Here is a 25,528-nt window from a genome sequence, read left to right as displayed (position 1 = left end):
ATATATATTATAATTTATATATAATATGACTTGGATACAAAAGAATGTATGTAGATGTATCTACAGAACGTATAGCAGGATCTCGAAAATGAGAAACTTTCTGCTGGCATTGCCTTTGATTTAGTCTAATTTATATTTTTCAGATTCACTATGTGTATGCATGCGAATGGAAGAAAGATTTTGTGGGTTGACTGATATTGAGTGATGGTTGATTTAAGACACTCACGTACGACAGTATGACTTGATTAGCTACCAACTTTGAACCTCCCTAATTACTTCTCTCACCCATATATAATCACTGCTCACCCATACACATTTATTGCTCGGACCCTTTACCTCTTATATAACATATATGGAACTCAAAACTACTGGACAATTTTACTCTGAATTAACAAACGTTTTTGCCCCTTGACCAGGGAAAGGAATGGATTTCTATTTTGTGCAAATTGCTCCATTCGGACGGAATGTATTTGAAAGAAAGGATTTGGATTCGACAATAAGGCTATAAATTTTCTATAAAAAAAGCTATAAAACATTAGACTGAATGTTTCTAAGCTTATAGTGTTCTAACATTGGACTAATTAATACCAGTTTCTAAGCTTATAGGTTTCTAAAATCAAATAATCTGAGCTACGGACTTAGGATCCTTGACTGCACATTCTCTCAAACCCAATGTACTCGTGCTCAATTTGCTTAACCATGTTTGCTATGCCAACTCCACCTGTTTAGAAGCAAAAACTATATATGTTAGCAGAAAATTCATATCTTGAGCTTAACATGTGGTTCAAAGTAAAAGAAGAAAAGAAAAAAATAGAGTTTGCATGGGTAAATGACACTTACCTAAGGAAACTGTACTTACAAGTGTTGTGAAAGCCAGAATGAAGATGATCAAGTGTGTTCTTCCTAAGGCTTTGATCACCTTTCCTAAAAAATGTTGCCCTATGATGGCAGAAAGAATTGCCGCAGCAGCAAAGTAGAGAGCTGCAGAACAATTACAATGGCAGAAGCCAGCATTTATTTGAAAACAGAAATTGCCTTCGAAGCACAAGTAGTGATTAATTTATGAACAGAAATGTGAATGGCTAAGAAAGTTACCAAAGGGAATCGGAAATTGTTTTAGGAGGTAAAATTCTACAACAGACATGGATGAAGAGAATGTAAGGATAAAGGTGCTTGTGGCACTTGACACCTGCAGAAAAGTTCTCAACAAGGTAATAAAATGATCATCATATTTTGTTAGCTTTTACTCTGAGGGGTGGAACTAATAAGAAGTGAATGCGACAAGAACAAATACTTTAGAATTGTGAGAGGCACCCAAAGAAAAACAAACTCAACTACATCACTTATCAAATGTTGAAGTATGAAATGTACCTGAGGAAGGATCCCAATCTCCAGAAACAGTGGACCCATAATGAATCCTCCACCTAAACCAAGCAAACCGCCAACTATTCCACCTGCTATGCCACAGGCACAATATAAAACAAGCTTGTGCACTCTCCAGTTTGCACCTTCTTGTCCACTGGATGCAATTATTCTCCGCCCTTTGTACAGGTTAACCGCAGCATATGACTTGCTCCAACAGCCACTGGAATCTGATTGATGCAGGACAAAAGGAACAAAAAGTCCTTAGTTGAGGTACATATTTCACAATCGCTACTTTCAAGCACAAGGAAGATTGTTTTCTTGATACAGGGAGCATGGAAGGTACCTGTGAGACATCTAGTAACCAATATGCCACTGAACATTTTGTCACCTGTTTCTGCGCCAGCAAAAATAAGTTTCCCATCAACCGGCTTCTTAATGAATATAAGTTAATGGAAATTCCAAATAGAAAGTTTCACTAGACAAACCATAGCAATCTGCAATGCAACTATTGCAACCCAGACAGCAGCAACAACTCCAAATTGCTTCCAGCAAACACTATCAAGCAGAGAAACCTGGGGAGTTCAGAGAAGTCAGTCTATAAAAACCATGCATAAAGTTTAGCTTCAAAACTCTAACCCTTGCCTTTTTAGCTTCCTTGGTTTCTGTTGTGCCATTGCTTGGGCCTCCAGGAATGATTCTTTCTTCAACGTCTTCATTTCCATCACCTAACTAAGGAGCATGCGTTTTAGCCTAGCAACTGATAGTTCAAATATATCTGCGTCAAAACAGATGAAAGACATAATACCGAAGTGAAAAATGATTGAGCAACTCACCATTTGGTTGCAAGTGTTTGGAAGCATCCAGTAAATTCTGAAACCAATAAAGCAAGGTGCAATTGAGATGGATCAAGTAATGCAATCCCAGAATATACAACTAGTCTAGAAACAAGCAAAATCCAAAGACCACCTTTTTAGTTATAGTTTCTTCCTTCCACGTCTCAACTGCTTTAAAGAACGATTTTGTCGTTGGGCCTGCAGTTATATCATACATGAGGAAGTTGTCCAATTGTGAACGGGGAAGGTTGCAGCTCAGAAAAGTGTTACCTGTAAGGACAATAATCAGTAAGGTGGTGATCATCCATTCAGAGAGAACAACATTCAATGAAACTCCAATGCTTATCCCCACCATCAGCATTGGCTGAAATAGAAGCACAAGATCATAGTCGATGAGGGGCAACTCGAGTGTCGGATGCCTTTGCCTTAAATTGTAAAAGATAGTTGCAGCTGCTCTCCCTGTGACCACACCTGACCAACCGGACAGAACATTCAAAATAGCCTACAGTTGTTTAAATGGAAAGCAAAAGGTAAATTAACAGACAATTTTTCTATGTATTACCTTATAAGACCAATTAAAACTAATAACATACACATAATTAAGGCAAAAACAAATTAAACCTATCAGGATGTAAACTTAGACATCAGTTTTGGAAAACAAAACAGAAAATATTGACTGATGCATTATAAAAATTTCATTAAACATGTCCAGAACTCATTAGGAATTTAATAACACACCCAATAAATGCTAATGCATAACATTCAAGCAGAGAAAGCTAGAAATTCTTACAACTATGAAACTCCAATCTAAAGTTTTAGAAAGTTGGATAGTCTTGGGGGTGACTGAAACTGTAAATCTGTGGAATTTCATAAAATCAATAATGTTTGAGTTGAAAGTGAAGATGTATGAGGCTTGTTCAGAAGGTGAAAACATAAAAACATGTGATCAAAGTACTTACAAGTTACATGTTGATATTGCCGTTGATGATTTCTGATCAAACCCAATAATCGGGGTGAGCATTGGAACAAAAAAAGCCACTCCCTCCAGTACCTCCCACGCTCCCAAATGCTGCCCCAACAAATCCAATAATTGTACCCACCAAAATTTTCCAGCCAAATCTCATTTCTTGTGGCAAATTTTAATTATTTCTAACACTACGTACCACATTGTTTAGTAAGTACTATAGCTAGAGTTTCACATGGTTTAATTATTTCAAATTTATTATTTGTACAACTGAGGTGGTTGGGAGTCGGCTAGAATAATCGGTGGAGGGCTGACGCCGGCAGCGAGAGCCAAACCCTCCCTTTTCTTTTTAATCTATGTTACTTTGGTTGTATTTTTTTTTTATTCAAGGAGAGGGAGATTCAAATTTGGAACGACTTAGACATTATTATTTGCTGATAAGGACATTATTAGAGAAACTATATTATTAGAGAAAAGAGTGAATAAGGACATTTGAATGGACACATTCTATTTAGCACAAAATGCAAAGGTAAAAAGTTGCAAGTGATCAGTCATGTTTTTTTTTTTTTTTTGTGTGGGTCAAACCCTGCATCTGTTACAGTAAATGCTGCCTCCAATAACCGTGGAAATTCAAAGCATTATACCTCCAAATTCCATTCACAAAATGCACTACAATCTTTTTTCTTCACCTTTTATTTAATTTGGTCCTTTAGCCCTTGCCTACATTCAAACCCCTAAAAATGCAAAGGGCCTGTATTAATTCGGTTGAAACCTAGGAATAATTATTCTTTTTTTGGCCCTTACGCAAATTTTTTTAAATATAAATAAGATTTCAGAATTCTAATAGTTTGGAACTCTGGAAACTAATACAAGTTATTATCTGTTGTGTTTTACTTATGGCAAAAAGTCATTTTTGACCTATGTAGTTTTCATGTTTTACTATTTTGATCCTCGTAGTTTCAATTTTGTCAATTTTGTGCTTGGAGTTTTAAATCCCTCGCAATTGAAGGACACATTACAAATTATGTCAAATTCCTTCTAATTTCGTCCAAAATATTGAAGAAGATAAGTCCTACATCGGAAACTTGATTAAATAAAATAAAAGATATAATAAATGATTCCACTACTAATATCACCGAGGCTTTTTGTGATAAAACCCTACACCTACTGAGTTTTGTAGGTGGTTAAGTTGGGGACAATATCGGTGATAGTCATGACAGATGGTGGTAGTAGAAGTGGTTAAATCATGTCTTGAGAATAAAATCAATGAGTTTTTGAATACACCCAAACTTTTATGAAGTTTTTTAAAGTCGTAATTGAATACATCCAAATTTGAATGGATTTTAAAAAGTTTGAATTGAATACACCCAGAATTGAATAGACTTCTATAAAATCGTGATTAAATACACCTAAACTTTTAAACTTCTTTAAATCTTTTAAAATCTAAATTGAATACATCCACTAAGGAAGAACAATTATATCCATGATGTCACTGACATTCAGACCGTAATTCCTGAAAAATAAAAAATAACAGTTTATGGTAAATAAAAAAGGTTCAAACGGTTCATTCAAAATTTGTAGTACAAAAACACTTTTTAACAACACGTTTACAAAAAATCTCACAAATTAGAACCCAAAATGTGAAAATCATTTCTCCTCTAATCCCTCCCTCGTAAAATTGTGTCTTTTTAACTTGCCGTTTCGCAGCAGAACTCAAATTCAAATTGTCAAAGCTCAAAGCACCAGCGACCAGACATAAACCAAACCATCAACCTTTTGATTGAATGCAGCCAAGACCAAAACCAAACTAATCTTAAGCACACCACCAACAACAACGACCACATCAACTGCGTCATCACTGACAGACCAAAAATTGTGACCATTTAATAGGCCACACCTAAAATGAGATCCACCTCCCCATTTAAACCTCTCAACCAACAGCTCAGGTCCCTCTGCTCTTATTCCCCTGCTTTGCGTCTCAAGGCCTCCTGCTACTTCAAAAGGACATATCATTTTCTCTGCTTATCAGAATCTCGCCTTTTCTCTTGTAAGTTCCTACTTTTATGTTGTTTAGCCCACAAGATGTTTGCTTTTTGGTTGCTGAGAAAGTTAGAGAGGGGAAGTTTTAAGATTGTCTTGGGTTTTGGAAAAATTGAGGGACCGGACGGAATAGGATTTGGTTTTTTCTTTTTTGGTTTCCTGGGTTGTGCATTGTGAAGGGTTTTCATGTTCCTGTGTTTTCACTCGTTAACCAAACAGAGCATTGATGCGGTTTTTGTTTCTTTATTGATTTTTGTTATTGTGTATTAATGTTCTTTGAGTTGGGACTCCAAACTGGACAAATTCCTTTTCTTTTCCCAGGAACACTTAGAATGATTTGTAACCTCACTTCATATATGAAATCATGATAACAGAATTTCAGTATTGAACTCCTATATTTTGACCCAATTAATAAAGCCCTTTACATTTTAGAGGTTTAAACCCTGGCAAGGCCCTGTGATCGGAGAAAAATAAGATAAGAAAATGGAAGTTGAATGTTTCTAGTTGATCAAAGGCCTGCATTCCTTTCTATATGACAATTGGTGGTGTATCTATCGTGTGCATCTTATTTAGCAGATGTATGGTTTAATCACGTCTGGTTACTGATATCTTCCATCAGCTGTACTGATCACTTGAAATTTTTACTTGTCCCTTGGATTTCCTGTTAAACACAATGTGCCTCTTCAAATGTCCTTAGCTCAACTATAGTAAATATGATGGGAAATTCGGTTTTTAGGTTATAGACTGTGGATTAAAATTCTGAGATATAACCACAATTAGTAAAAGACTCCTCATTTTGTGTTTCTATCTAAGAAAGTTGCACTTGCAATGCTTGTTTGTTGATAGTTTTGTTGCAAGGGCTGAATGAATCATTGTGCTATGCGCAGCTAGAAGCTAGATGTATATTTGATTATCTGCTCTTTTTTGTTTTCCAATCCCTTACAGCATTGCAATCTGGTTCATTTATGGAGGCGGTAAAGGTAACTAATCAAGGGTCTGCAACTCGTGACAGTGTTGCTATTAGATCTGATCACAAGAGTTACAGTTACAATCAACTAATCTCTTCTGCATCAAGTATATCTAGCTTGTTATCTAGTCGTCACTTGAACGCAGTGAGTTCTAGTTTTTTTTTCAATTTTTTTATTTCAACATTTATAGTTTCTTTCCCACAATATTTTCTCTTATTCTTTAGTGTCTTTGGCATACAGACTTCCGAAGCAAGTAAGTATGAATCTCCTTCAGCAGCAATTGATTGTGGAAGAGGACAAGGGCATCTTGGAGGGGCTAGAATAGGAATTGTGGCTAAGCCCTCAGCTGAATTTGTTGCTGGTATACTTGGGACCTGGCTTAGTGGAGGTGTTGCGGTTCCACTTGCTCTCAGCTATCCTGAAGCTGAGCTCTTGCATGTGATGAATGATTCAGTGAGTCCCCAATATCCCCTTCGTTTTACTTTTCTTTCTTAGTGACTTGTGTTTTTCTCAACACTATTTATTGAGTTACTAGTTTTAATATATGCAGTAACTAGTTTTAATACATGTTGCCATACCTTATCTTCATTCTATATTTTTCTATTTTATTTTTGGCATAAATTCTGTAGGCCTCAAATGATTATCTGGTTTACAGGATGTCTCCATGATTCTGAGTACTGAAGATCATCAGCAACTTATGGAAAATGTTGCTGCTAAATGTGCTGCTCAAGTTTCTCTTATTCCACCCGTTCCTAGTAGTTCTTCAGAAAAAAGTGCAGATGGTAATTTACAAGCTGGAGAAATAGACGCAGATAGAATTTTTCACCGGAATAAAAAGCAATCAAGTAAGAGAGATTGTGTGCCTTTAAGAATGTGCAAATTTATATCCTGTATTGGGAATGCTGCAGGAGTTAATAATAAATTTTGATTATTGTGCTGTCATTTTTTGTTATGAAGGTGCGGATCCTGCATTAATTATATACACTAGTGGCACAACAGGAAAACCTAAAGGAGTTGTGCACACGCACAAAAGCATCAGTGCACAGGTATGTACCCCATCTATCCTTGCAAGCAAAGATTTAGCTATATTTCGTTCTACCACTAAAATAGTTTCAGGTGAGGTGTAGGATACATATGTCACAATAAGGGTCTTCATTATAATGGACAACAGATGATGTAATATAATTTTTATATACTGGATCACTGTTTTAGAAACATTTTCTCTTGATTAGTAGGCATCTGTAGTTTAGGGGTTTGTTTGTCAAGTTTGGCTATTTCTTCTCAGAAGTCTTCTTTGATGTTAGCTCTGCAATGCATCTCTTTTCATGTGGGCTACTTGTCCACGGACATGTGTTGCAAAGAAAAAAAAAACATCTCTTGGTGTTCATTTATTGTTTCACTTTTATGCGTTATAACATTATAAGTCATGTAATGGAGGTATTCTTGTAGGTCATGCACTATTTTCCTTGACTCTAGCGTCTCTATTCCAAGTTAACTATGGTTGACTTTTGTCCTGATGTTGACTCAATTTCAGGTCCAAACCTTGGCAGAAGCTTGGGAGTATACATATGCTGATCAGTTCTTGAATTGTCTACCACTACATCATATCCTTCTACTTTTATGTACTTGCTTGCAAATTGTACTGTTTCCATATGCAGTCTCAGCTTACGTTTAGTTGATGTCTTCTGTGTCTTCCTTTTCTGTTAGAAACTTGATTGGAAATTCTAAGTCGCACACTGAAATTTATCCTTGTTGGTTTATGGCTTTGATGATTGATTGAAACATGTTATCCTTAACCTATAACATACATGTTCATGGGCTTTTCAATGCTGTACTTGCCCCCCTCTATGCTGGTTCGACGGTAATATACTCTCCTTTTTCTGTTTTCCTTGGTTGCCTTGACAACTGAAGGCTTTCACCATTGTTTTTCCCTGGAACGGCTTTGTTTGGCTTCATGAGTCTTGCTCAGCTACTTATTGTAATTTAATTTCTTCTGTTTATGTTGTTGAAGGTTGAGTTTATGCCAAAATTTAGCGTGAGGGGTATTTGGCAGAGATGGCGTGAATCATATCCAATAAATGGAACTAAGGCAGCTGATGGCATAACTGTGTTTACAGGAGTAAGTCTACTCTGTATGTGAAGGATGTTTTTGCTAATATGAAAATCTATTGTAAGTTAGAACATATTATAATTGCACTAGAATACAAATTCTTGGGAAAGCGTCATATTCTAAAAAGCAGGTATCTCCTGCTTGTTAGTTGATTTATTGGTTATATAATCTTCAATACGTGAATTGAAGGTTAAACATGCTATGCATCTACTGCATCTCTCATTGTACTGATTTTAGATGCGAAATACTTATCTTAATTTAGTTAGACTGCAAGTTAAGTAGCTTGTATTTGTGTAGGTTCCGACCATGTATACTCGATTGATACAAGCTCATGAAGCAATGGATCCAGAGCTAAAAGCTGCCTCTGCCTATGCTGCAAGACAGTTGCGTCTTATGGTAAGTAGCCTGAAAGCTTTTTCTTTCCCCAATAATGGTTTTGTATCTATATTGTAAACAGGAAGTAAGATGCTTTTGTTTGATTATTGGATCTTTATCGGAAATACATGTAAAAATCTACTCTTTAAATACTGTCTGAAAATTAATTGTAAGGTACTAATATGGGGAATGATAATTGTGAGAGTATTTGTATCTACACAAGTTTGTAGGCTCTCTTTCCATTACTACAGCATCCCTGGTGGTAGTAGAACTTTCTCCATTCTTCTGGTTTACATGAAAGGTAAGGCAACAAAAAAGGACACCATGAATGTGGGATTTTATCCCAGGTCTTTTCAGATAACATCAGGATACATTATCAGCTAAGTTAATTAGCTCCTGCGGAGAACCACCCAATGTTATCATGAAAATTGGCCTTTACATTCCTCTATATTAAAGTCTATGGTGAATCCTATACCCATGACTAAGAAACTTATTTCTTTCTCCCAGATGTGTGGTTCCTCTGCACTCCCTCAACCTGTAATGCATAAATGGGAATCCATCACAGGACATCGTCTTTTGGAACGATATGGCATGACAGAGGTAAGTGATATTTAGTTTAAATTACTTTGAACTAGTTTTCTCACTCTATGAAGAGAGTGTGTGTATCCAAAAAATAAAATTTCTTATCATATATATGGTTTTTGATGTTTTTAGTTTGTCATGGCAATATCAAACCCCTTAAGAGGTGAGCGGAAGGCAGGGACGGTTGGAAAACCATTTCCAGGTGTGGAGGTAAGTAGGCTACAGGTTATGAAATGTACTTACGGCAGCAATTTTACCATAAGAAACTTATGAAGGAAGCTTTTTGCATGCAGATTTTAATAATTAGCCCTGATGCTGAAGGGAACCACTTAAAATAGCAAAATCTTTAGACATTTAGTGCATGCATGTTTTAGATGTTAATTGACAAAGACTATATTCTGGTCCTTGAAACAGCTTATAAATTGTAGAGTTAGGAAGCTGGTGTACTTTACTGGTGATGTGTCTCATAATTGACATGGGAGTGTTTTTCTCAATAAAAAGTAACTACAAATTAGTATCTATATATGTATGTTTATAAGATCTGTATTTGTTATAGGTAAGGATTGTTGCAGAAGATGACAGTGGAAGTGATAGTACAGGCGTGGGAGAGCTTTGTATCAGAAGCCCTTCAGTATTCAAGGAATATTGGAAACTTCCTGAGGTAATTTCTGATTTCAGAAATTTGATGCCACCTGTGATAACAAACCACACATACACACGCACACACCTGCATTTATGTTTGTGAGGTGTGCTTTTCTTTTAATTGAAGAATGGAACATGGAGTAATGAAATTCTACATTTTACGTATATGGCATAATGAAATTCTGAAGAATATCAACAAATTACTCTTACGACATTGTGGTCATTGTCTAGGTAACCAAGGAATCATTTACAAGTGATGGGTTCTTCAAAACTGGAGATGCTGGTACAGTGGACGAAGATGGGTACTACATCATATTGGGACGTAAGGATACCTAGAACTCATGTGCATGATACTCTTATTGATGCATTCCTTCAAGTTTGTTTTTACCAGTCTCAGATTTTGATACTTCTGGTTAGCAATGCAGATACTTAAAGGACGTCTAACTGAGAATGAATTCTTCTTTCTTCTTCCGTATTTTTTTGATGACATGTATCAGGTACTAGTGCTGATATTATGAAGGTTGGTGGATACAAGTTATCTGCATTAGAAATCGAATCAGTTCTTTTACAGGTGGATTTTTGACCTCTATTCCAGTTTTCTCATGGATACTCTATGATTTTGTTCTTTTTCTTTGTAGGTCTTATAAAGAAAAATGAAAAATTGAAGTGCTCAATGAACGATTGAATTTTTCTAACTAAAATCACCCCTTTTATGTAGCACCCGGCTGTGGAGGAGTGTTGTGTGTTGGGCTTGCCAGACGAAAACTATGGAGAAATTGTTTGTGCAATAATTGTGCCAGAGGTTGAAGCGAAGAGGAAACAAAAGGAAGAACTGAGACCTGCTATAAGCTTGGAGGATCTATCTGCTTGGGCAAAAGACAAACTTGCACCATACAAGGTATTACTGACCATCATTCACTTTTTCTCTTCCTCTGGAGTTTTTATGATCAGTCCTCTTCAGTTATCAAGTTATAAACATTCTGTTCTCATGAATAATAACTTCCAAATCCTCATCACATTTTTCAAACAACACAACTATATTCTCAAATGAGCACTACAAATAACTGCATTACATTTTTCCAGATACCGACACGACTGCTTCTGTGGGATTCACTACCTCGGAATGCGATGGGAAAGGCAAGTTACTTTTACATTTCCTTATTTGCTAAGCTACAAAAGCATTGTTTATTTATTTGTATTTACATCGCATAAACTTGTAAGGTGTATTTACATTGCACATCTGATTGCAGGTGAATAAAAAAGAGTTGAAGAAAACTCTGGCTTCTGATTCATAGACTTGATTGCAGAACAGAAAGAAAGGAATTAAGAAGCTATGGCACACACAACATGAAGTTTTGGAAACTAAAGTTCGAATTCATCGTAGGAAGTATCCTTGTCATGCGGTTGTGGAACGTGACTCATGAATGTCTGGTAGGGTAGTCTAGATAAAGTGAATATGATGAAGCGAGTTGAGGGAAATCAATTGTTGAAGCTCTTTGCAGCTAATCCACAATTTTTTTCTGTATAGATTTCTGAATAAAGAATAAACTTAGAATCAGTATGTAAAGACGAAGTTCAAAATATATAATTGACCTCATCTCATTTAAAGCTAGATCCTTTGAATCAGCCTTTGAATTAGTTACAATGTTTAAACTTAAAGCTTGCATATTTTGGACTCTCCTTCTCTCCTTCTCTCTTTGGTTTCTGTTCTGAGCTTTTGCCCCCATCTCACCCAAATCATAATAAGATACATCAATTTCCATGAGAATTCACAAAAGATTTGGGTTGCAAAACAGTCTTCATATAACTAAGATATCGTTATTACCATGTTACCATGTTACCCATCCGGACATAGAAAACAATGTTCTTACCCACGTAAGCACCTTGAACATTTTTAAGATTTGATTTCATAAATTTTGTATTGTCCATCTCTTCTCCAAATTAACTTGATTAAGATAATATTTTCCCGCATTGATTGTACAATCACTACTACAAAGCCGTAAATAGGGCCACAAATGATATTAGATTAGTAATGATGACAAAAGTCACAGTGTACCTCGTGGTCATTTTGAACACGAATAAGTCATAAATCACGTCATTGTATTTCTTACGTGCTGCTGCCCTTAAAGCTCTTAACAATACGAAAATAATTCATTTTTATTTTCCAGCTGTGGCTAACATGCCCACTTCTTTTTTAAGAAAAAAAAATTAATAATAAAAATAAATACAAGTACCAAGAAATAATTAATTTCTTTTACAATCACTTTTTTGTACAACTTTTGAATATATACATCACAAAAACAATATGTACGTAGTTTACTGATTTGCAATACAGCGCACATACTTTACAACCAAATCTTTCATAAAAATACCATCTCAAAATTCCCCTAGATCTGCATCATCTTCCCATTACAAAAAGAATTGAATTGAATTGAAGTGATTGTTTTCGCTTTCTGTCTTACATTTGAAGTGAAACGACACCGTATAGATGGACGAAGATGAGGCTGTTTTGGTAAAATCAAGTTGAATTAACTTTTGCTAGCAGTTGAAGAAAGGTTGGCCGGCCTGAGATTTCAAATTCCTGTAAGACTCTGACTGCTGAGCTTAATCTTTAAGAAGGAAGAAGAAGAAGAAGGAATACGGCGACGTTTTGGATCGAGTGGGGGCGAAGAGGAGCTTAGCAAAATGGTGAAGGGACTGCAACTACAAGGGCAAAACCTGCCACCGGATTTGACCCAAGTCATTGATCAGCTGGAGCGCCACTGCTTGGCACCCGATAGTTCTCTCGTCTCCAAATCAGCCTACTTCGACCTCCAACTCGTACTCTCTCTCTACATTTCCCTGCCTTGTTTGGTTGCTTAAAAAATGTGCTCTACAAACTATAAAATGCAATCTATGAATTAAACAATCTGAGCATTTTCTTTACAATGCCTTTGATTTCTTAAAGTTATATAATTCTGGTGCAGGCAAGGGAGGAAATGTCCAGAGAAAGATTGCGTTACTTGGAAGCCATGGTAGTTCTGCTTATTTTTTTGAGTTTGTGTTGATTGAACTAGTTGTTCTAATTTGGCAAGGATTTTGTAATGTGTGTGTGTGTGAATGGTGGGTTTGGATTCTGGTGTAGGCAATTTATGGTGAGGCAATTGCAATGGTGGAAGAGTATCAACAAGCAGTTTCGGTGGCCAATCTTGGAGGAATTCGAGATGTTCAGGGTTTATATCTGCAATCGGACTTGAAGAATCCTCCTCAGGTTTCAATGTGCCACAATCTTTGATTTTTGTTTTTTTTGTTTTTTTGTTTTTTGTTTTTTGTTTTTGAAGTTATTGATTTGGAAATGCATTTTACATCAAGTGTTGTCGAGTCATGATTTGGCATGAAATAGGAGAGACATCCATATCTTTAAGGTAAATAACTTTTAAGTTGGTGGGAAAGCACAGGGTGCCTGTGTTTTCCTGGTATGGGAGTTGATTGATTCCCTTCTCCTTGTTACAATTGAAGTAGAAAACAATAGGAAAAAAAATGTTTTCCTTTGGGTTAATATGAAATGGTACCAGTTCAGAATTAGTATTCCCTCAAAGAATGTTCATTTTTTATTTAACCATGATCTTAACAGAGATGCACTATGATAGACTTGTATGTTAATTCATCTTCAAAAGACAGCAGGCTAATTCAATCTTCATGGGATGCTCAAATGTACCATTAGTATTCTGTTCTTCACATCAAATCTAAAACGGATGAGAATGTGATTTTCATGTTTATATCAGTTGTACGAGACATTGGAGCATCGCATGATTGTTGCGGAAGCAGCTCAAAGATTGAGGCTTCCTCTTATCTCCAAAGATGGTGAAATTCATGAGGAAGAAATTGAAAAATGCAGTACAATGTCACGCAGTTCCCTTGACAGTACCAGTACCAGCGTTACAATCAGCTCAAGTTCCAACTCAACCAATTTTAATACTGCTACTAGCACCAGTAGTGCAGCAAACAACAATCTTTCTCTTAGTGCTACTGATGCTGTGGAATCTGGAGTTGGTGGTGTTCCGAATCGCTTTCTTGGAATTACACCTGCATATTTATGGCAAACACAGCTCCAGCAAACACCATTGTCAATGGTACAATGTCCATTATGGTTCTGGCAACAGTTCACTTTGTCTTTTATTTTCCATTTTATTTATTAATATTTTTTTCCACATTCAAACGTATATTTTCTTTATAGTATCTGTTACTTTACTGTATATGATCCCTTAACATGAAGATCTAACTTTGGTGAAGCTGCTCCTTACATTTCTGATGCTTCAACTGCAGGACATGACAGAATATCAGTTGTGTCTTTCTCGGGAGATTGAAGTCCGTTTAGTAGCTAAATGTGATAAATTAGCCGATGCCTTTATAATGGATGACAATGGTCTCTCTCTCTCTCTCTCTCTCTCTCTCTCTCTCTCTCTCTCTCTCTCTCTCTCTCTCTCTCCATCCATATACACTAGACATGCACTTTTAAGGTTGATGATGCAATATGTACTAGACACATGTTTACCCATGCATAATGATAATTATTAAAGGTGTAACTAATTCCAATGCTTTTTTATGCAGACTCGTCATCTGGGCATCAGAATTCAAGTTCTTGCCTTCCAGAAAGGTTTGAGTTACTCTTTTGATGCAATTTTCGTTGTATGAGAATTCCCTTTTACATTGAGTAAGATGCTTTTTATGGATGGTTGGCAATCTTAATTCCAATGCTTTAGGCAATCAATAAATTTCTGGAAGCACTGTTCTAAATATTTTTCTAACAGTCTGATCTATTTTTGTGACACTTTTCTCATGACTTTATCAGGGTGAAGTTGATAATTGAGGAGATGGAAAGGGAGGAAGCTGCTCTACGGGAAGATCTATATTCTGCGGATAGAAAATTTGCTGAATATTATAATGTATGAAAATGAAAACAAAAATAAAACAAAGTTTTATGCTCCTGCAATTTCATGCCAGGTTCATTTTGTTTGTGTTTATGCCTTGGTTTTTTTTTTTGTTGCAAAACCTAGGTCCTAGAGCAGATACTGGGAGTGCTCATCAAACTGGTCAGAGATTTGAAGTTGCAACATCAACATAAATATGTAAGCTTCTAATGTCTGGGAGGGTTAATATTTTTTCAATGTTGTTGAGGGTTAATATGAGGGAGGCTCAAAGCTTCTATATTATTCTGTTTTCAATGTTGTTGAGGATTCTTGAACCTTTTATTAATAATGAATGATTTATAGGACGGACTGCAAAAAACATGGCTTTGCAAGAGGTGTGAGACGATGAGTGCAAAATTGAGGTCCGTTACATGGTTTTCTGTATTATAAATTTATAATTTTGTATTTCTAGTGTCAATGTTGCTTAATGTCTCACTTTCCATATGTTTATGAATTTTTTGTCTGTGATGCATCTTATGCAAGAAGACAAAGTTCACCACTCACCACTGACTGTATTTTTTTTTCTTCATGTTTTGTGATCAAATCAATTAATGGGTTGAATGTAATGAGTATAATATGCCCCATTGTATTTCAGGGTTCTGGAGCATGTTCTCCTTCTTGAAACTTATACTAAGGAGTCAATACCGGCCCTACATAAAATAAGGTAGCTTTGATGACTTTGAAAGTATGTGCAGCTTACTGATTCCAGGGTTTTAACAATTTTATAACTCATTTCTAGGAAGTATCTCCTTGAAGCTACAGATGAAGCTTCAATCGCATATAATAAAGCGGTATGATATTCTACTTCTTATTTTTCTTCCCTTTCCTAAGTGGTTTCTGATAATTGATTGCCTTCATTTGTGTGTGGCCCAAAACAGACATTTTAACCACATCATAGCCTTCTAGCAGCACTGTAGACTTGTAATAATATATTTTGTTTGGGGATTACTTTTAGGTTGATTTGCAATGTTTACCTGTCTATTTGCCTTGGTTTCCTGTAAGTCATTATTGTTTTAAATCCTAATCTGCTATCTGTCAAGTTGTAAATTTCTTCAAACTTATTCGCTAGTAGATTTTTTGGGTTTTCTTAAGGAATTTTGATGAGATAAGGAAGTTTCTCAATCTGCTTTTATTGCTATGTCACTTGTTACTGGTTATTTGTCATTGTAGATATTGTGAAGATGGGTCGTAAATACTTAATGGTCTGCACTATAATCAATGAGCCCATTTACAAAGCTGATGATAATTATAGAAAATGCTTCAGCTGCTAATAAATAGTTAAGATATGCTGAGCCAACTTTACTTTGACAACATGCATACAACTTAACCGTGTCACCCTTCTGCATCTCTCCTTCTGGTTTTCTTTATTTACAAAAGTCATCTTTTCTTAACAGGTTACACGTCTTAGAGAATATCAGGGTGTTGATCCTCACTTTGATTCAATTGCAAGGCAATACCATGATATTATAAAGGTAATAACAATGCTTACCGCAGTACATTTCCCAGTTCTCATGCTAATCTCTAATATCAACATCCCCTTACAGAAATTGGAAAATATGCAATGGACAATCGACCAAATTGAAATGGACCTGACACACCCAGATCACGTAAATGCATAGAACCTGCTGTATCTTGTTTGGTCTTGTTTTCTGAGTCCAAGCCTCCAATTGCTTCATCACTGGCCTGTTGATTGTTTCCTTAGGGAAATGAAAAACGCCTTCTGAATAGTATCATCATGCTTGTGACTTTCTTCTTTGTTTGACATTTGTGCTTATGGTTATAAGCTAGATTGGTCATAGACAGAGCTGATTTTTGAAATGTTGTGTATAATTATCTCCTTACAAGGAGGATACTCTGTAAATCATCATCACATTAAAAGAATTATAGGCATCTCGCCACGTTTTATGACCTTAGAAGCAATTTTAGTTTTGTGGCATGTGTAAGATTACTACTCTACCTTAATTTGTTAGTTGGTGCAACAAGGTCCGAGTCCTTTTTGTGGTGGTATAAACTTTCTGAGCATGTATACTATACTAACGTTAGTTTGATCAGTGTTTGTAGGTATATCATATGATTAATGGAGTCATGTTTGGTATTCAAGGGTGAATATATAATGGCATACAAAACCCCCAAATATGGAAAATAATTAATGACGTAAACAAGAACAACAAAACAATGATATTGATATGGTTTGGCAAAATCAAAGCATATATTTACGAGTACTACTAACTTGCGCTACAAGATAAAGAAATTATAAGTATACTTTTGCTCAAAAGTTAATCTCTAACTCAAATTTATATATTTCCACTCAGACGTTCTTTGTATATCGTTTCTCAAATAAGTGATACCAATTTATAGTATTTGACATAAAAATTGGCAAAACATTGTTAAGGAGAGAGAGAGAGAGAGAGAGAGAGAGAGTTTCAACTATGAGTCATTTACCTTCATGTGGATTGTTTGTCGTGATCATTTATGCTGCTCTATTTAGCTTTTTAATTAGCAGAAGAAATTTCTATAAAAAATTTAAAAATAAAAATAAAAGCAGAAGAAAATTCTTTTTCTATTATTTTTCTTGTCAAATTAAAGATTAAATTTCATATGCACGTTATTCTTCTTGTCCTACCTACTGGTATCTATTTTATTTTCTTCTTTTTCTGACCCAACTAGCAATAAGTTTAGCAGTAATTTTAGCTACAATTATGATCAGTCCCATGCTAGATAGAAAGGCATGCGCTTAACAGAATCACTCTAAAAAATATATTTTTTTTTTTTAAAAACACGACCCTAGTAAAGCCGAGCGGCTATACTCTTTTAAAAAAAATATCCCGCGTATCGCCGCACGGCTATACTATTTTTTATAATAAAAAACCGTAGTATAGCCACGCGGCTACTCATTTTATTAAAAACAAAAACCGAATATAGCCGTGCGTCTATACTATTTATAAGAAAAAGAGGGACCCGCTTATGGCTAGCGCCCATTTCACCACGTGTCAAAAATAGAAATAATCTTACCTCTCACATTCTTTCAGTTATTAAAATATGGAATGGGAAAAATATGAATAAAATACGTACGTATTTTATTTGGCAATATTTTGGCAAATTACAACTGATAAGTTCGGCCACTATATAATATTTTGATATGATTTATTTAATTTATTTAATTAAATTTTTGTGTGTGTGTGTGTAAGACCATGAGAGCTGTAATTTTACGATCTGAGAAGTTAAGCACCGTCATCAAGCAAGCACCCTTAAGGAATGAACTCACTTGTTGGAAGAAATTCCTCGAGGTACGCTCGGCTATACTCAATGGCGGACCCAGGGATTTTTATAGGGGTAAGCTAAATAATTTTTTTTAGATGAGATATATTATAAGCCTTTTTTCTCTTGAAACAAAAATGTTAATAAAATTTTATAAATCAAACAAAGTCACATTACAAGCAAATATAACACAAAGAAAGACAAAATATAAATAAAATCCACTTTTTTTGAAGAATGAATAAATAGTTTTTCCTCTCTTTTCTGGTCTATTATTATCATGTGACATGATACCCTAACAAGAAATACTAGACACCAAAAAATAAAAGCTAATTAATAATTCAAGTTGCAAAAATAAAACATATATCAACAATCTCCAAAAGTTTTCACCCAAACCCTAAATCATAAAAACATAACAACAACAATTAAAATTGGAAATTGAATATATATATAAAGAGAAAAACTTACGAAGATTGAAGAACCCATTGAAGATAGGTTGGTACAATTTTTTAGAGGAGGAGAGCTATTTCCTCTAGGCTCTCAAGGTTCAAATATGGCTTTTTGGGTGGCTAGAAGAAATTTTTTGATGTTTGCTCTCTATGGGTGTAGCCCAATATCCGTACGATTAGAATAGCTCAAGTTGGTAGATCCTTAGCGTGAGTTCTGCTTCTAATCAAATTTATATAGGTTTGGATTGATGTTTATTATTTCCTATATGCTTTAGGAGGAGTGGGCTTATTTTAAATAAAAGACTGAGCTATTATTTACTTTACTTAGATTTTGCTATTATTAGTTTATTATATTAGCGATAAAAAAGAAAAACAATGCATGTGTGAGCTATATTTATTTGGTGCAGTGGGCTAAATATTTATTGGAGTAGGAATAAGCTTATAAAATTAAACTATATTTAATGTTTTAGAAATCTTCCCCAAGGATAGAGCCCACTCTAGCCTAGGCATAAGTCCGTCCTTGACTATACTATTTATAAAAAAATGACCCTAATAAAGCAACGCGGCTATACTCTTTTAAAAAAAATATATCCCGAGGTGGCTATACTTTTTTTATAAAAATATAAAAAAATTTAGTCTACAAGAAAAGCATGATGGAAAAAGTTTCAATGGGACAAGTGAAGCGTACTATGTAGTACAATGAAGATAGAGATAGAGTTTATTTATTTATTTTGGCTGATAGAGATAGGATTTCAACATTTTTTGGGGGCTGAGATAAACATATCTAGCTATTTGTCTTTTTTGAAAATATTGGGCTGGGCATCAGCGCACCCTGCCTTGTGGGTAGAATCACCCTTGGTGGGTTGGAGGTAGCTCAATGTCAAAATCTCTTCTTCCATTATATGATGGGAAAACTAAAAGCTATTATCTTCAAACTAGAAGCTATTACCATAAGTTTAGTTTCGTTTTAACACGCTAAAAGTCCAATTATACCCTTACAATAAAATTAACATAACAAAAAAATGAACCAAACTAGCACCTCCTGCCACTGGTGTTATCGCACCGCCACTTCACCGATCAACTAACTTTTTTTAGGTGAGACCCAAGGGTATCCACCGCCGACAGCAGTGACTAATCCCTTTCGCTGCGGGAGCTCTCCCAATGGAGATAAACGGCTGGCTACGAAATGCACTCCATTCCCATGGGCGGGGATCGAACCCCCAACCTCAACCGATCAACTAACTTTGATGTGCTTCCAGACTAGCTTTGCCATCTATCGGGCTTCGCCTCTATCTTTAGCCTTTGATAAGATTATATCGACACACCACATATTAGTAAAGCCGTCACACAATAATTTTTTGTTTCAGAATTATACAACTATAGAAGGATAAATAGGCCATTGACCCAAAAAAAAGAGAAGGGACAAATCGGTATGGCCCATTACTCAAACAAACACGGTATAGGCCACAAACTTGAATATGGGTAAGACCCGTATCTTTTGTGGGCCGCACAAATCCTGTCCGACATATTTTAAACCTTGGGCCTTATGTCCAGCTTCAGCTTTAAACAAAACGACAATGTGAGTGCGTGACCTAAACAGCCAGCGGATTACTACCCCAAATAATCGACGTCACGCTGAAAGCAACACAGTCATTATTAGCGTCGTCCAGATAAACTCTCTCTCTTCTTCCTCGTGCTGACTAAACTATTTACATAAAAATGGATCCGTCTGGCGCTAGGGCACATTTTGGCACACGTCACAAATAGTATAGCTGCCCGGCTATACTATTTTTTAAAAATAAAATGCATTGTCCAGATAACTCTCTCTCTTCTTCCTCGCGCCGAGTCTGAGTTTCTTTGGCTGTGTTTCTAGACATGGGGAAGAAGAAGAAGAAGAAGCCAGGAAAAGGCGAAGAGAAAGCAGTGAAAGCTGAGGAAAAGAGAGCTCGCAGAGAGACTAGAAGCTCTCACCTGAGGATGACATCGATGCCATTTGGTAATTTCATACTCGAACTATGCATATATATATATATATATATATATATATATATATATATATATATATATATATATATATATATATATATATATATATATACATATGTATGTCATTTTGTGCTTGTTAATTGGAGTTATGGATCATTTGAGAACAGCTGAAATAGTTTGTGGGAGTTTTAAACAGTGTTGGAAAAATCAGCCTAGGCGGCCGCCTAAGCGCTCGGCAACCCATTTTTCGCAATTGTTGTCTGTGATTCCCATATGTATGTCATTTTGTGCTTGTTAATTAGAGTTATGGATATTTGAGAACAGCTGAAATAGTTTGTTGGAGTTTTAAACAGTGTTGGAAAAATCTGTCTAGGCGGCGACTAGGCGCTCGAAGGGCCGATTTTTCGCAATGCTTGTCTGTGATTCCCATATGTATGTCATTTTGTGCTTGTTAATTAGAGTTATGGATTATTTGAGAACAGTTGAAATAGTTTGTAGGAGTTTTAAACAGTGTTGGAAAAATCGGCCTAGGTGGCCCATTTTTTGCAATCGTTGTCTGTAATTCCCACCCAAGATTCCTTTTCTGTTATTGTTTTGAAGATTCTGCTCCCTATTTTCTATCTGATAGTTTATTTGCACCAAAGGTATGATGATTGTGGAAATTCAGAATTCCCATCTAGATTCATTGCAAGAATTTCCTAAATTGTATGTATTTTGCAAAGAGATGAGAACTTAAGGCTTTAATAATATATGTTACTGCCTCAATCTGAAACTATTATTCTACTCAAGTATCAATGGAAGGGTGTCAAGTTGGGAGGGTTGTTGATAAAGGATGTAGAGTTCCTGCTATTGATTCTCTGAGGGTTATTGATGGTTCAACGTTTTATCACACCCCGGGTGCTAATCCTCAAGCTACTGTCATGATGCTTGGAAGGCAATTATACTTGGAAAACATATCATATATACATAATCTTCACGAAACTCTTATACTAATTGCTGCTTAAACCTGCATTTTGGTTTCGTTTGTTGTGCATATGGTGCAGGTACATGGGGCGAAGGATTCTGCATGACTGAGATTAGTCCATGGATCAAAAAAGAAAAATTGATCTGGTCACTTATGTTTCTCAAACATAAAGTCAATTAGTGATTACTGGAATATATTTCTCTGAGACATTTGATTAATATTGTAGAGATTGGAACCTAAAATTTAAAAATCTATATAGTTGATGTCATGTTTTTTTACCTATCATCACATTTGGTGTTGAATTGATCAGATCTGGTATGGTTCAAGCAAAACTTTCTGTACTCAACTTGACTAGATTAGCCTTCCAGTGATTAAATATATGCCTTACTATTTAAACTAAATTATCTCTAAAAATAATTAGTTAGTTATTGTTTATTTTGTTAAGAGCGTAATTAGGAAGGAAATAGTAAGGAGGTGAGGATGACACAACACAACTGCAAGCACTTCCAGAACTTTTGATCACATAGGCTGCTCTAACTTCATGAAGTCCTTCAGGTAGGCCTTATTTTTCTTTAGTTGTGATGATTTTTTTGTACATAGTTCGCAAAAGAAAGATTTGAAAAATGATTACCAAATTAACGAATGAGGCATTGCGCACAATCATGGCATGGTTAGAAAGAGATACCCACTGGACTGAAAGTGCAGCAGATTAACTAAAGTCAAATTAATTTGGAGATCCTATAATGATGGCTCACTATAAAAGTGAGACTCTTTTGTATTCAGGACAGAGTTTACTAATATACAGACGTAGGCAAAAAAGAAAAGAAGACGAATAAGATTAGGATATACTGTTAGCCCTTCTTTCTCAGCCCCTTATAATAATACGGGGAGGCATCTCCTTTCATCTACCTTTTTCCTGCTTCAACTTCATTGCACATTTTCATGGACACAGAGAGTGGAAGAATCTCATTTGCTAGGAAAGAGCGCTTTCAAGGCTCAGATAAGGAGGAGAAAAATCTAGCAGCAGAATGAGCCCTGGCCCCAACAAAATCCCTGAAAAGCAGCCCTTGATGGATGTTCACAGCATAATCCTCAGGATATGCCATTTGTGCTTACTGGTTTATTCCATCTCTTGGAGTCTCTTTGAGCCCTTATATAACTTGTGACGGGCCATCATTGAAACACAAGCAGAAGCAGCTATACATACTAGAAGAAGTATACTTGTCAAATAAGCAAAGCAGTCATAGGGCTCCTCTTTCTTGGCAGGCACTGCTGACTGATGCAGCTACAAGTGTACAATCACTTTCATTGACCTGCCAAGAAGAGTTGCCCTGCAATTGCTTTGGCTTAATGAAATTTACAGTCTGTCTGATCATGCAGTAGAGCCCTGTCATGGAAAACATATACGGCAAGGTATAATATTAGGCTAGGCTAGCCAAGGATATATGTAGGTTTTGTCATATTTGAAAATAATGGTAGAGGTAGAGCTATAATACTGAAGTTATTTTTCTTGTACAAAGTTGTTCTGCTTTGTGACAAAGCAAGCAGGCAAAGTGACTTTACCATGTGGCTTTGCACAATGCAGGGAAATAGTGTGATTTTATATAGGTGGAATTGAAGGTGGAAGCCATATATACGAGCAATTACTAATTTCTCTGATCCTTTTTGTCAGTTGTGGCCATATAGCTTTGTCTGAGAGGATGTTCTTGCTATGTGCTTAAACAGTGCATATAAAAATAAAACAATTATGTATAAAAGACCTGTAAGTTTCTTTTCTACAGCTATTTTTGACACCCAAGGGAAGTCTAGCTAACCAATCAAGCCACTTTTTCAAAGAAATGGACTTATTTTTGCTTCTTTTTGGATAAAGCAAAGAAGCAAAATATAGTTTGGTTTGGGATACATAATTGTGATCATAGTCGGATATCCCCCACTCCAATCCAGAAAGTGTTTTTAGGGCTCTTGTTTCTCGAAATGTCCTTCTCTGAGACTTTACGGTCCATCTTTGAAAATCTTTTTCCTTCTTCATTTATTCATTGGAAATGCTATAGCCGAGCGGCTATACTGATTTTAATTTTAAAAAACGTAGTATAGCAGCCCGGCTATACTATTTATTTATTTATTTTAAATTTTTTTAAAAGGGACCCTCCTATTTGAATTAGTTTATAGTTTATAAATATTAATTAGCTAGTTTCAATATATCCAAAGCATATATTTAAGAGAAATTTGAGAGTAAATCAATTTGAGAGTTCAATTTTTTTTCAAATATTTTTTTTGTGTGCGAATGTTTGCCTTTGATCTACCTTGTTCTCTCGAGTGCTAATAAATTATGTTTCTTCACACCTTATTTTTTGTAGAGAATTGCATATGAGTTAGAGTGTTCTTGGTAATTGCTTCACTTTCCAAACAACACTTTATATGAAGAATACTACCATCGCTCTTTCTACTATACCCATAAATCTTTGTTTGAAATTGTTGTTTGGTTTGCAAAGAGATTGCACAATCATTGATCTTGCATTTTTCTTACAACAAGGAAGAAATTAAATAATATTAGTCTCTCACATTCTTTCATAGTTCGTAAAATACAGAATGGGAAAAATACGAATAAAATACTTACGTATTTTAATCGGCAAAATTTTGGCAAATTACAACTGAAAACTTTGGCCACTATATAACATTTTAATATAATTTATTTAATTTTTTAATATCTATTATTTTTATTCAATAATATGTGAAAATTATGTGTATAATATGTGAATTTTATGTGTATTATTGAAATTTTTGTATAAAAAAAAGTGTATTAAACATGAAAAATAAGTACGTACATGTACAATACGAGTATTGTACGTTTATTTATTTTTTTTAAACGTGCATTTTATGGAATCTTTAAGACTTGTACAGACGACGGATGTATTATTGAAAAATATGTACGTACATGTATAATTCGAGTAATAAATGGGAAAATACTAAATTCTTTATACGGGTAATAACTTTGGAAAAGTAAAAAATCAAAAGGAAACAACAAAGACTTGGGTAATGGCTTGATAATAAGGGAGCATTTTTGCTCACCACCACTCTTGAAAGGTGACATCTGTCTAATGGTTAACCTTAGTTAACTTTTATGTGGGAATTAAAAACTAAAAAATAAAAAGGAGCCCACAACCTTAGTTAACTTTTACGCCTCTTTTACCTTTTCCGTTTCTTTCTTTCCTCCCCTTCCCCCGACCTCTGTAGACTGTATCCTCTTTCTAGCAACTCTCTCCCTCCCTCCCTCTGTATCTCTCCCTTGCTCACACTATTTGCAGCAACAACTATGTAATGTTTCAATAAGAGAGGAAAAACAAAAGAACATTCAAATAATTTTTTCATAACAAAAAAAGAAAGAAAAGAAAACCCAGTTTTTTGTATTGCTTAATCAAGAGCATCTTACCAAAAACATCATTCAACGAAATCATATTTGACAGATAAATAACCCATAAAGAGAAAAAAATAAGAAGAAGGAAAGACACCCCCACTAAATTAAACTTGTACTTTAAGATAATAATGTTTTGGGACTTTTTGAATCCCACAATTTTAAGTCTTAGTAAGAAGAGTGATTGATTCACGTTAGTAATGTTTTTAATTTCAAATTCATTTGCTCTTCCTGTTGAAAAGAGATAAATTTGAAAAAGAAAATGGGGAACAATATGAGAGAAGGTTGCAGTTATGCAAAAGATGCAATCATATTTGATCCTTCTGCGCATAAGCAACGGCATGTCGATGTTCCTCGAACGACCAAAGTGGTGGTTGTGGTGGAGTTGCTGCAAAGAGCGTCAGATAGGGAGAGGGTTGTGAGGAAGAGGAGAGAGGGAGAGAGAGCGGGTAAGGGAGGAAAGAAACAAAAGAAAAAAAAAAAAAATTAATAAGAAAGGAGCAAAGGAGGAAAATTGCGGAATGTGATGATCTGTGGGCCCCTTTTAATTTTTAATTTTTTTAATTCTCATATGAAATTTAACAAAGATTAACCATAGTACAAGTGTCACATTTTAAGGGTGATGGTGAGAATA

The 25,528-nt window shown here is 35.4% G+C and overlaps 2 protein-coding genes, 1 long non-coding RNA gene and 1 pseudogene across 3 annotated transcripts; 3 read left to right on the top strand and 1 right to left on the bottom strand.

Moving 5' to 3' along the window:
* Window positions 1-57: 57 nt before the first annotated feature.
* On the bottom strand, window positions 58-3,342 carry LOC148295496 (sulfite exporter TauE/SafE family protein 3-like; annotated as a pseudogene).
* Window positions 3,343-4,865: 1,523 nt separating this feature from the next.
* On the top strand, window positions 4,866-11,491 carry LOC110769490 (putative CoA ligase CCL8). Its single transcript, XM_088250963.1, has 18 exons — window positions 4,866-5,209; window positions 6,148-6,314; window positions 6,411-6,623; window positions 6,826-7,015; window positions 7,128-7,216; window positions 7,705-7,776; window positions 7,981-8,031; window positions 8,182-8,289; window positions 8,578-8,676; window positions 9,163-9,255; window positions 9,370-9,447; window positions 9,794-9,898; window positions 10,111-10,201; window positions 10,377-10,450; window positions 10,598-10,777; window positions 10,963-11,016; window positions 11,130-11,209; window positions 11,254-11,491. Exons 1-17 carry the CDS (start codon window positions 5,065-5,067, stop codon window positions 11,172-11,174), a joined length of 1,854 nt encoding a protein of 617 aa, XP_088107089.1. The 5' UTR covers window positions 4,866-5,064; the 3' UTR covers window positions 11,175-11,209; window positions 11,254-11,491.
* A 726-nt stretch (window positions 11,492-12,217) lies between these two features.
* LOC110769483 (AUGMIN subunit 4-like) lies at window positions 12,218-16,744 on the top strand. The gene is made up of 13 exons (XM_088249843.1): window positions 12,218-12,699; window positions 12,846-12,893; window positions 13,004-13,129; window positions 13,644-13,991; window positions 14,185-14,284; window positions 14,470-14,515; window positions 14,711-14,804; window positions 14,916-14,987; window positions 15,132-15,190; window positions 15,424-15,492; window positions 15,568-15,619; window positions 16,223-16,300; window positions 16,373-16,744. The coding sequence occupies exons 1-13, from the start codon at window positions 12,565-12,567 to the stop codon at window positions 16,445-16,447; spliced, it is 1,302 nt and encodes a 433-aa protein (XP_088105969.1). The 5' UTR covers window positions 12,218-12,564; the 3' UTR covers window positions 16,448-16,744.
* Window positions 16,745-20,228: 3,484 nt separating this feature from the next.
* LOC148295495 (uncharacterized) lies at window positions 20,229-23,114 on the top strand. Its single transcript, XR_015834457.1, has 3 exons — window positions 20,229-20,528; window positions 21,562-22,037; window positions 22,435-23,114. It is a non-coding gene; the product is annotated as an uncharacterized LOC148295495 (long non-coding RNA).
* The last annotated feature ends 2,414 nt before the right edge of the window (window positions 23,115-25,528 follow it).

This window comes from Prunus avium, chromosome 3 (genome assembly GCF_965620075.1).
Source record: "Prunus avium chromosome 3, drPruAviu1.hap1.1, whole genome shotgun sequence".
Classification (NCBI taxonomy): Eukaryota; Viridiplantae; Streptophyta; class Magnoliopsida; order Rosales; family Rosaceae; genus Prunus; species Prunus avium.
Note: the sequence above shows the minus strand (reverse complement) of the source record. Positions and strands in the feature narration are given on the sequence as shown.